This window comes from Myxocyprinus asiaticus, chromosome 28 (assembly GCF_019703515.2).
Source record: "Myxocyprinus asiaticus isolate MX2 ecotype Aquarium Trade chromosome 28, UBuf_Myxa_2, whole genome shotgun sequence".
Taxonomy (NCBI): domain Eukaryota; kingdom Metazoa; phylum Chordata; class Actinopteri; order Cypriniformes; family Catostomidae; genus Myxocyprinus; species Myxocyprinus asiaticus.
In genome coordinates this window covers 28,183,643-28,196,109 of record NC_059371.1, presented here as the reverse complement: position 1 = coordinate 28,196,109, position 12,467 = coordinate 28,183,643, and the positions used below count along the sequence as shown (strand labels likewise).

Here is a 12,467-nt window from a genome sequence, read left to right as displayed (position 1 = left end):
TTTTAGGATGACAAATTTAATTAGAGAGCAAAATGTTTTCATTTGTAATGGGTAAATAAGGACAGTCATATTTAAAAGAAAATGAATCTTGCACTCTGATCTGTTTAAAAATCCACAGTAATAAATGTAAGTCTGTAGCTCAACTGGCAGAGCTTTGATTCCCAAGGAACACACAAACCCAAGGGCATTGGAATGATGCATATTATAAATCTTATCAAATTGGCTAATGAATATTAATAAGGTGACCTAAATTTATGATTACATATTTAATGTAATGCTAGCTGTGGTATATTACGATAATGCTAGCTATGGTATATTTCTTCTTGTGTTAGTAGTTTACTTCTGAAGCAACAGTTTCACAGAAGCCTTTTGTTGGGTCTTAAAAGCTATAATTTTTCGTTTGTAAAATATAAAGCATAATTTCATAAAAAGTGGTGGGGGAGGGGACTTAGAAATGTCTAGAAGTGAGGGGGACATGTCTACCCCAGATATAATGGTTGCTACACCACTGCACAATCTGCTCAAATTTACAGTATATGCTGAAACATCAACCTCGACTTTAAACAGATCTACTGTTGAAATCATTAGCAATATTTCAAAAGTACTTTACTCTGAAGGGTATACCAGTCTCTAGACTGTGGGTATGATTTTATGACCCTTCTAACAGCTTATTGGCTTCTATTGAGTCAGTCATGTCAGTTGAGATGCATGGCTGGGACAATACCTACAGGGAAAGGGTCGAAGCTGAGATTCTGGGTGACAGCGAATGCGTTGAAATGGTCTGGCCAAATGGTAAGACCGCTGTGATCCTAGAGAGCGACCAAAACACTCCAGTACTCCAGGGGTGCCCATTTTGGACCATTATGTTCCACACAGCCACTCAAACACACAAATCAATCATGGCCATTTTAGCCAATCACATTTCCCTGTTCTCTTGTCACTTTTACAGAGGATGCTCTATCCTTCTTCTACCTTGTGTGGATTGACCTGACAATCGTATCACCTGAACAATTATGGATTTTAGCAGACGCCAGAAGCCAGACAAGCTGTATGCCAGCAGCTGTGCGAAAAAGCCTGTCAGGTGCACTCTTTTTCAAAAAGTACTATCCACAGGTTTCGGTAAAGCCTTCCTTAAACCTGGCCACTCCAGAGTCCTTTCGGTCCCACTTTAGTATTCATTAGATGTCAGGAACAAAAAATAAATATACAAATACTCCAGAACTGTGTAATTAGGAGATGTGGTTTGTTTCAGTGCATAAATGGACTGTTTGGAAATGTTCCCCCTACATCTGGCTTCAGGAGATGATATTATGCCTGTGAAGCACAATATTTCCATAAATGACCAGTATATTTCATACAACAAACAAGTAACAAGACTATTAAGTGTTTGTATGCCCAGTCATGAGAAAAAAAAGTGGCTCAAATACCACTGATCATATGGTTATTGAGTAAATCTTGAGTAACACATTTTTTACATTTTCCCCTACAAAATAAAAGCTGTAAAACAGCAGTACAAAGACTTTTGACAGAGTAATATGGCAATTTTTTTACACTTCACCAGTGATACCATATACAAACAACTGATTATTCAAACTACTAATCACAAGATACCATATGGAGCGTTAACAAATGTAATTTTACATTTCTATTAGAATCAGCAAAATTTTTTAATTTTTGTAGAATTAAGGGGAAAACATTTAAAAAGCAATGTTAAAGTAAAAAAAAAAAAAAGTATTGCAACAAGATGCAACATGGAGTGTTTACCAATGCAACTTTGCATAAGCACATTAGTTAAAAGTAATAAGACAGGTGTAATTAAACGGTCTGTGGAAGAATCTAATCTACATTTCCCCAAAACTACACAACGCACAGAGAGATGCATTAGTCTTACCTGCTCTGTCGCACAGCTTTCATTACAGTACTGCAGCTCTCATTAGCTTGCAGCATTTCAAGCTCTCAATGAAACTTTACCTCCTTTACACAAGATCCCGCTCAACTCTCTATCAAACCTGACCACGCATCAGTTTCCAGCAGAACAGTCGCAGGAGTGTGTGAGAGAATGAACTGGCCCTTAGCAGAGGTGTAGTCTCCGCTACTCAGATATAACCCTCTGGGCACTGGTGCTGCTGATAACAGGTGCTTTAAGTATAGAGGTTTGCTTGCAGTAAAACTCTGCACAAAGGAAAGTCTTTTTGTTGCACATTCACACTGACACCAACACAAAAGAACAGGTTTACATTGACTTTCTTAAAAGGGATAGTTCACCCAAAAATTAAAATTAAAAATCACTTACTCACTCACTCACCCTTATTATGTTCTAAGCCCATATAACTTACTTTCTTCTGTGGAACATTAAAAAAAGATGTTAAGCAGAATGTTAGGAACTGACAGTCTCAGTCACCATTCACTTTCACTGCATATTTTTTCTTTACAATAAAAGTGTATGGTGACTGAGGCTAATATTTTGCCAAACATCTCCTTTACTGGTCCATGGAGAAACACAGGTTTGCACCAACATGAGGGTGAGTAAATGGTGACAGAATTTTAATTTTTGGCTGAACTATCACTTTAAGGATATATAGACCAACCCCGAATTAATCCATACCTACAAGTAACTCACGAGTACCGTCCAAACACCAAACTGGACATGATATAAAGCAGTGCTTTTCAACTGGTTTTGCTTCCGGACCCAAATTTTATATTGGATATCAAGTGGTGATCCAACAATGAGCCAAAATTGTTTATCATGCAAAAGTAACCAAAATGTCCTTAAAATCAAACTTTGGATTTATTAATATTACCATGCACTACATTGGACCAACAATAAGCCAAATTATTATCATAGGCTGAATATGAACATTTAAAGTGTGTTCTATCCAGCCTAATACATGGACCAAACACTGGGCCAAATACTGCATGGTACAGTATTCTCCAAAATACAACAGATTATGATTATATGCAGACTTTGACATACACAATAAAACATTGGAAATGGAAAGCCTATTTATTTTGTTTTCCTAACTATGCATGATTATGTTATAGTTTAACATACATTTAATTATTTGCATTTAGCATTGTTGTTTTCCCTGATTTCCGTGAGCCTATCAGAACAGACCTGCAACCCATCGGTTGCGAACCACAATTCTAAATGGTGTGTCTGCTTTTTCTCTGAGTGGAAACTGAATATTGGTTGCTCAGCAATGTTAACAGATAAATGCCTAAGGCTAGTAAACAGATCTCCTCTCACACTCCTCTGTCTCAAGGGCAAACACCTGTCTGACACCAACACAAACCAGACACATATTCATGATTTCACAACCAGCAGAGTTCAGCACTGGGACAACCTCACCAATGCATTTCTGAGCAGGCTAGACACAGCATTCAGTTATGTTCCAATGAAAAGTGAATTTGATTTGGTTAGGCAAGGACTAATTTAAAAGCACAGTGAGTGAGCACACTTTTAACCTGGGCTTGTAAGCAACCACCTAGCAATGCCCTAGTAACCACCCAGTACATCTTAGCCACCACACAGCAAAACTCAGCAACCATAAAAACATCCTAGCAACCACTTAGCAATGTTCTAGTAACCGCCTAGGACTCCATAGCAACCACACAGCAACTCCTTGGCAACTACCCAGATCATCCCAGCAACCTTCAAACAATGCACTAGAAACCACCCAGATACCTTAGCAGCTGCAAAGCAATGCCCCGGGAAAACCACCCAGAACATCCTAGCAACCGCACAGCATCGCCCTAGCAACCACTCAAAACATCCTAGCAACCTTCTAGCAATGCCCTAAATAATCACCCAGTGCACCTTAGCAACTGCACAGCAACACCCTGGTAATCATTCAGAACATCCAAGCACTGTGGTATTGTGAACAAATCTGATTTGATACTGAAGTTTGGTATTTCAGTACTGCTAATATTGCTGGCTACATCACTTTGGATAAAATCATCTGCTAAATGATTACATGTAATGTTAATTTGGTGATGAGTTTTGCACGGGCAAACACCACATCAATTTTCTTAAGAAAATGTGAAAATGTAGTTTCAAATACACCAGAACCAAATACAATGAGTCCAGGGTGGAGATGCGCTTTACTGTTTTAAAAAAAACTGTATATCTCTGAACTTGTTGTAAAAAACAGATGAATCTTACATGTGGGAACCACTAAGGATAGCAGTGCAAAAAAAACAAAAAAAAACAAGTACAGACATCAAGGGGTCAGATTTCTCTAACAGATAGTCATAAACATGTAGAGGTCCAAAGTACATCCATAAATTATTAGTTCAGACAAATTTTCAGCAAGAACCACTTACTCACATACATACACACACAAACACACAGACACCTCCATCTGTCTCTTGCGTCTGATGTCGCTGCTAATGAAGCTGCACTAATTCATTTTCTTGGCACTAATGAGGTGCAAACAGCAGGAGAAATGGAGAGGAAGACCAGAAACTGATTGCAACGTATAAAACTGGAGAAACAGGAGTTTCCACAAATGCATCACTTCATACATTAGACTGTTATGAGACAGAAGCAACCCAGTGCTGCAGTATAAACAAGTGACTTGTATTCACATGTCCAAATCTGGCAATGTCTTTTATAGAATCAATGGCTGAGTAAACCGTTGGATGTTTCTCATGTGAGTGGGCCTGACTCGCTGTACCTAACTCTTGAGGAAGCTGAGTGAAATTTTGGGTTTTTTGCGTTGGCTCCGCCGTGCGGCTGGAGCTTGTTTTATGAATAACACCTTTCCTTAAAGAAACGTTTTCATTGATGGAAGATTACATTTGCATTGAAGTTCCCGGCCAGTTTGAGAGTGGACACTACGGATGACCGCAAAATATTTACATGCTCACACAAAGGATGTCTTTCATAAAGCTGACGGATTATGTAAGTCATGGTATATACTTTTATGCAGCCTCCGAGTGAATTGACTCGACCATCCGGGGAACCGGGATGCCGGTTTTGTTTCTTTTTGTATTGGTTCCGCCTAGCGGCTGGAGCATGTTCTGTTGAATAACACTCCTTTGGAACAGCTGTGGATTAATCTGTTCGTTCTTCGTGCTTATTCCTCCTGCTGGCTGTAGTTTGTTTTGTGTTTTTTTTTTTTTACGGGACATTTGAATGATTACGTCATCCGCTGAACTCATAACAGCCAGCTCACGGAACATTCGTTTGTCTGTCCGAGGAATCTGAACGGTTTTATATCAGCTGGAATTTGTTTTGTGGAAGATCATATCCTTGAGACAGTTCTGTGGATGAATCTACACATTTTTTGTGCTCATTCTTCCTATTAACTGGGATTATTTCACTAAGTATTTTCTGGTATGTAATTTTGCCTCACAAATTTGTGAGGCAAAATTGAGCAATCCGATGGCAAAGTTGTCACGGGGCTCGTGTGCGTTCATGGACCTTTTGAGTTTAGAGGGATTGTCGCCGGTTGGCCCTGTCGTGCGTGGGGTTAATGCGCACGTTTTTCTTTTTTCTGTTTGTTTTGTTTGGGGGGATGTTCGGGGGTTGATTGTTTCACTAATGGGGAATGTGGTCTTCATAATTTTGTTTTTCACACACAATTTTTTATTTTTATTATATCAATATGTCAAATGTTAATATGAATAAGTTGTCTCTCTCCACATGGAATGTGAATGGGTTGGGGCACCCCATAAAAAGAAGGAAGGTTATTACTTTTCTTAAACGTAAGAAATATGATATAGTGTTTCTTCAAGAAACACATCTCTCCCCGCAGGAAGCTGAAAAATTTGGGAAGATATGGGGTGGACATGTTTTCTTTAGTGTTGGCTCAAGTAAGAGCAAGGGAGTCATTATATTGATTAATAAACATCTACAATTCAAATGTCTCAAACAGACTAAAGATCAATTAGGAAGAGTCATTATTGTTTTAGCTGAAATTCAAGGGCAAAGTCTGATTTTGGCTAATATTTACGCACCTAACACTGATGATCAGGGCTTTTTTACAGATCTTGAAGGGATGTTGCAAACCGCTGGCACCCCTCATGATATAATATTGGGAGGAGACTTTAATCTTTTGATGGACTCAGTCCTTGATCACAGTGAAGCAAAAGCGTGTAAACCCCCTAGAGCAACATTGACGCTTCACAGGATGTGTAAATATCTTGGTCTTTTGGATATTTGGAGACTTTTGAACCCATCCGGTAGGGACTATACATTTTTTTCATCAGTCCATAAGATTTATTCTAGAATAGATTTTTTTTTTTATATCCAAATCCCTCATTTCATCTGTTGTTGATTGCTCAATTGGAAACATTTTAGTCTCAGATCACGCCCTGGTGAGTTTAGAGGTGATGCCACATATAGAGAAAAAGAAATCATATAGTTGGCGCCTTAATGTATCCCTTTTACAAAATCCTGATTTCCAACAAATTTTAAAGACTGATATCAGTGTTTATATGGAGACCAACTTGTCCTCAGTATCCTCTGTGGGCGTGGCTTGGGAGGCACTTAAGGCGGTTCTTAGGGGCCGGATCATACAGTATGCCTCATTCATCAAGAAATCCAAAGCACAAGAACTTGTGGAGTTGGAAGGAAATATTGAAGGTGCCGAGGCAGAGCTGAAGCGCCGAATGTCGTCTGATGGCCTCAGAGAATTAACCCGATTGAAATATAGATATAATACTGTATTGTTGCGGAAAGTGGAGTTTTGGTTATTCAGGGAAAGACAGTCATACTTTGAGTCGGGGGACAAAGCAGGGAAGCTTTTGGCTAGATATATAAAGCAGAGAGGGTCTTTTTCTACCATTCCCTCAGTGAAATCTGCTAGTGGTGAAATATTTACCTCAGCCATTGATATTAATAATGCCTTTAAAGAATTCTATATTGATCTTTATAGTTCCACGTCTTCATCTACTGATGAAGATATTAGAAACTTTGTGGAACCATTAGAACTCCCTAAACTGATGACTGAGCAAAAAAACTCTCTTGATTCAGAGATAACCTTGGAGGAGCTTAACGAGGTAATTAAGTCCCTACCTACTGGCAAGGCTCCGGGGCCAGATGGTTTTGCCACAGAATTTTTTAGATCTTATGCTACAGAATTGGCCCCACTTTTGTTAGAAGTTTATACTGAATCATTAAAGAATGGAAAGCTTCATCCAACCATGACACAAGCCCGGATCAGTCTGATTCTTAAAAAGGACAAAGATCCAAGCGAGTGTAAAAGTTACCGTCCAATCTCCCTGATCCAACTAGATGTTAAAATATTGTCAAAAAGTTTGGCTAACCGATTAAGTAAGGTTATGACATCTCTTATACATATAGATCAGGTGGGATTTATTCGGGGCCGCAGCTCTTCTGATAACATCAGGCGTCTCATCAATATCATGTGGTCAGTGGCGAATGAACAATCTCCGGTCGCTGCCATCTCACTTGACGCCGAAAAGGCGTTTGATATGGTAGAATGGGATTATCTTTTTAAGATTTTGGAAATGTATGGGTTCGGGAGTACATTTATTGGTTGGATTAAGTTACTTTATAAACACCCTGTAGCAGCGGTACAAACAAATGGATTAATTTCAGATTATTTTATATTAGATAGGGGCACTCGGCAGGGCTGCCCTCTTTTCCCGTTATTGTTCTGTCTTGCCCTGGAACCATTAGCAGCTGCGATAAGAAAGGAGGATGATTTTCCAGGGGTGACAGTGGGAGGTGTGGCGCATAAGCTTGTGCTTTACGCAGATGATATTCTATTATTTGTCTCTGAACCTACTAGATCTATGCCTTGCCTCCACAGAATTATTAATTCCTTTTCCAAAGTTCTCAGGATACAAAGTCAATTGGTCTAAATCCGAAGCTTTGGCGCTGACAGCATACTGCCCAGAAATGGCTTTCCAGCCGGGCGCCTTCCAGTGGCCCAAACAGGGCATTAAGTATTTGGGGATTTTATTCCCAGCAAATTTGTCTGATTTAGTTAGAGTTAATTTTGACCCTTTAATAAAAAGGTTTTCGAGCGATGTCAGCAGGTGGGCTTCATTACATTTATCGATGATTGGGAAGGTTAATGTTATTAAAATGAATTGTATTCCAAAATTCAACTACCTTCTTCAGTCTCTCCCTGTAGATGTCCCCCTCTCTTATTTCAAGCAATTTGATAACATAGCGAAGTCCTTTATTTGGAATGGTAAATGCCCCAGGTTAAATTTCAATAAGTTACATAGGCCAATTGACAGAGGAGGGCTAGGCCTACCCAAGATTTTGTTTTATTATTATGCATTCGGTCTCAGACATTTGGCTCATTGGTCGCTTCCACTTGAGAGAGCCCCTCCCTGGTTTTGTATTGAAAAGGAAGTTCTTGCCCCTATCTCGCCACTGCATAGCCTTTCGATTAAACTAGCCGAAGAGGTTAAGTCGCATCCCGTTATTTTGCATTTGCACTCGATATGGACAAAAGTGTCCGGAGAGTTTAATTCTGATATTTATTTAAATGTTGCCTCGAGCATATGGCAGAACCCTAAACTATGTATTAATAAGTCCCCTTTTTGTTGGTCAGATTGGATTGTGAGAGGGGTTAATGCACTTGGTGACCTATATGAGGGTGGAGTATTGAGATCTTTTGAAAATTTGGTTCAACATTTTGGCATTCCCAGATCTCAGTTTTATAAGTATTTACAGCTTTGCCACCTACTCTGCACTATTTTTGGGAGTTGCACGCACCCCCCTAAGGCGGCAGGTGCTTTGGGAGAGGTGATTGCTGCTTTTGGAAAAGACCATGAAGCATCAGTGTATTACTCCCTACTAATTCTGGGGGGTGGAGCCTTGACTTCTCTCAAGAGAGTATGGGAAAAAGATTTGAATTTGGTATTGGAGGATGGAGTGTGGATTAAGATTCTTAAAAATGTCAAGTCTGTATCTAGAGATGCAAGGGTTCGCTTTATGCAATTTAAGATTTTACATAGATTTTATTGGACCCCCTCTAGATTATATAGGCTTGGTCTTAAAGACACACCCACTTGCTGGCGATGCCAGTCAGAAGTTGGAGACACTACCCATGTCTTTTGGGGGGGGGGGTGTTAAGATCCAGGAGTTTTGGTTGAGGGTTCAGAGGTGTTTGTGCGACGTTTTGAACACTCAGGTTTTGCTTTGTCCCAGACTCTGTATTTTGGGTGATGGAGCGGTCATGCATTTAGGTGACAATCATATAAAAAACTGGGTTATGACCAGTCTCATGATCGGCAGGCAAGTAATTTTAAGGGGTTGGAAGTCAAATGGAGCGCCCTCTTTTTCGGAGTGGTGTGTGGAAATGGGGAGGGTAGCTGCATTTGAAGAGGAGGTAAGTAGAAGGTTGGGGTAGGGCCTTATTTGCTAAAAAATGGGGCAAATATTTAGTTTTTGGGGGGGAATCTCGGGGAGGGGATGTGGAGAGTGTAGTTTAATCATGTATGTTTATTATTTTATTTATTTGTGTATGTATGTGTATGTATATATATATATATATATATATATATATATATATATTTTATTTTATGTAAGTGTATGTATATGTACCTGTGTATGTATGTATATGTATGTGTGTGTATATATGTGTGTGTGTGTGTATATATATATATATATATATATATATATATATATATATATATATATATATATATATATATATATATTTATTTATTGGATTGTGTGTGTGTTATGTGGGACCACAGGGGTGTTCGTTAGGGGTCAGGGTGGGATTGTATTAGTAGGGTTTAAATGTAAAATGTTGATTCATTATATATGTGTTGAGTTTTTGTTCCATCGACAAACACACTTTCAATCTTTTTCACAATTTCACAATCTTTTTTTTCAAAAACAGCAAGAGAGGTAGCCAGGAACATTCTTTGGTTATGAGAGAATACTTTTCCTTGCAAAGAAAGCTTTTGTTTCCAAGTGACCTCTCTTAACCTGAACTCAAGTCAGCATGTGCACCAACCAAAAAAAAAACTTTCCAAAATGTTCTGGTAAAAAAAAAAACTTCCAGCAAACATCCACAGAATTATAAAAGTGCAAGACTGAGAAAAATCCATAAAATATCAGCTACATCCTGCAACACCCTGTGATAACTTTTGTGTTTTCATTTTAATGTTTAAAATGGAAAAAAGAGAGAAAAAGTTAAAGCCTTAGTTCACCCAAACATTTAGTTATGTGATTTTTTTGCTCACCTTCAAGTCATTCCAATCCACTTTTCTTTCTTTCTTTCTTTCTTTTCAATAAAAGTAAAAAGGAACAAATGTTTTTTACCTCAAAACATTACAAAAACAGTACCATGAAGTACCGTAAAAGCACTCCATACAACCTATCTAAGCCTTCTAAATCCATATAATGACCAAAACAAGACCAAAAATATATAGCATCGTGTTTGGTTAAGAAAACCGGAACAACCGATGCGTAGGTTAATAAAAAAAAATATTTGAATGTATGTCAATGAGCTTTGAGAGCTGATTTTCAGCAGTTCATTTCAGCTTAAATATTCTTGACCATTTTTGGATCTGAACAGCATCTGTCCCCATTCTAAATTCATTATATGGAAATGAGCACCCAGGACATTCTACTAAATGTCTCCTTTTGTGTTCCATAGACTAAAGACAGTCATGAAACGAAATGGCAGAGTGAACTATAAATAAATACTTTTTAATTAAACACTTTAAATAAAATGTTGGTTTGAGTGGAAGTTTATCCCTCCAAAAAAAGATTTCAGACTTTTAGAAATAGTTATTTGTTTCACCTGATGTCTGAATGTCCTTAAATGGTTCCATTTACCAACAGAGAGGAGTTTTTTTTTTGTCTCACAAGTCTGACTATGGAATATCACACTCACTTGCCAGACATTTATTACCTTCAGATATTTCCTGATTCCATAGCACAAAGCCCTGGCAGAGAATATATTACAGTATATGCACAGTGTGAGAAAGGTTCTGTTGTTCTGAGTCTTCCAAGTCACTCACACTCATTTTCTCGTGCCCTCCTGCGTGCCCGTTCTCTCTCCCTCTCTCTCCGTTGGCTCTGGAGAGACTCTGTCCCCATCTCAGTGTCCAATCCATCACGACTGCTCACAGCATTGGCACTAGTACACACACAAACACACACACACACACACACACACACAGAGAAAGGGAGAGAGAGGGGTCTTAATTTTATGGTCTCGAAACCACTTCTATTATGCTGAGTCAATACACTTGGCCACAAAAGTAGAGTGAAAATGTTCTGGGAAGACCTCTAAAATTATGATTGCCTACATTCAATCTTTATCGCCAGAAGACATTTAATTGTTTAGGCGTATGTGATTTATGACTGTGCATTTTCGGCAACTGTCACTAGTTATTCACAGCTTTGACAGTAAAGTGCACAGTAATTATGATTTAGGGCCAGGTTGAGGATGCACTGCAGCCTGAGAGTTTCAGATCCTTCAGGGTTGCGGTCGGGAGTTTTTGGGCCCCAGAAAAGCAGGTTGGTGAGGGCCACAGTGCAGTGTGGGAATCAATATGTGTCTGCAGATATGCCAAGGGCTGGTTATTCTAGTAGAGTGGGTAGAATGCTTTTGCTCAGGCAAGAAAAGAAACCTGAGGCTGGTGAGAACATCTCGCTCTTCTCTGGCTCCTGATTTTATGTGCAAAGACGCTCATATGGCAATACATGAGAAAAATGCTGAACAAGATTCAGCAAAAGAAAGAGATTGACTGTGAGATTCCGTAAGTCAAAAAATTCAAAGTGAGTCCCACATCATAAGGTAGTAGGTTGAAAATAGTACCCCAAAGGTGTCTGGATGGTGTCTAGTGGATTTTCGAAATGGGCCTCCATTCAAACTTTTTCGGCTAATGTTTCTGCTAATGTCTATATTTTCTATATTTTTCAGGGGAAATTTTTACCTTAATGAGGGCTTTTTTTTTTTCTAACCGTTCAAAACAACCTGTGTCTCATTCGTTAGTCAAATACTAATATAATTGATCTATTAATACAAATTCTCAAGATTGACAATGATTACTCTTACCATTAGAATTATATCAACATTTATTAATTTAATTCAATACAAAAAAAAAAAAAAAAAAAAAACGAAAACTTTAAGATGTACAAGTTTAAATTTTTAAACAAAATTCTATCAAATTGAGTACTCTTTAATAAAATAAAACAAACATTTTATCATTCGTATTCCTTTTCAAGTCTGTTGCATCCATTAGTATCTCAAAGAATATGATCAAGTTATCATTGAATCTACAGCTTTGTAATTTCCCAGTAAGCCATGGCAATCTCCTAAAACTAAATGTGTTCCTTTACCTCAATTGATACAGCATGATGCTAATGTCACCGGTCCTAACTGACCCACCCCAAGCAGGATTCGAACCAGCAATGGGAGTCAGACGCACTAGCAAGGAGGCTATAAAAGCCATGGCCTCTAGCCTCGGTCACTAGTTAAAGCCAGGAGAGTGAGGTTTACACACAACACAGCTAT

General features: G+C 38.6%; 1 protein-coding gene across 1 annotated transcript in view; it reads right to left on the bottom strand.

Annotated features, from left to right (window-relative positions):
* LOC127419508 (segment polarity protein dishevelled homolog DVL-1-like) overlaps positions 1–12,467 on the bottom strand; it is a 55,219-nt gene that overhangs the window by 16,973 nt on the left and 25,779 nt on the right. The window contains exon 4 of the mRNA XM_051660959.1: positions 10,966–11,084. Coding sequence (XP_051516919.1) covers positions 10,966–11,084 — 119 coding nt within the window. The remainder of the gene's footprint in view (positions 1–10,965; positions 11,085–12,467) is intronic.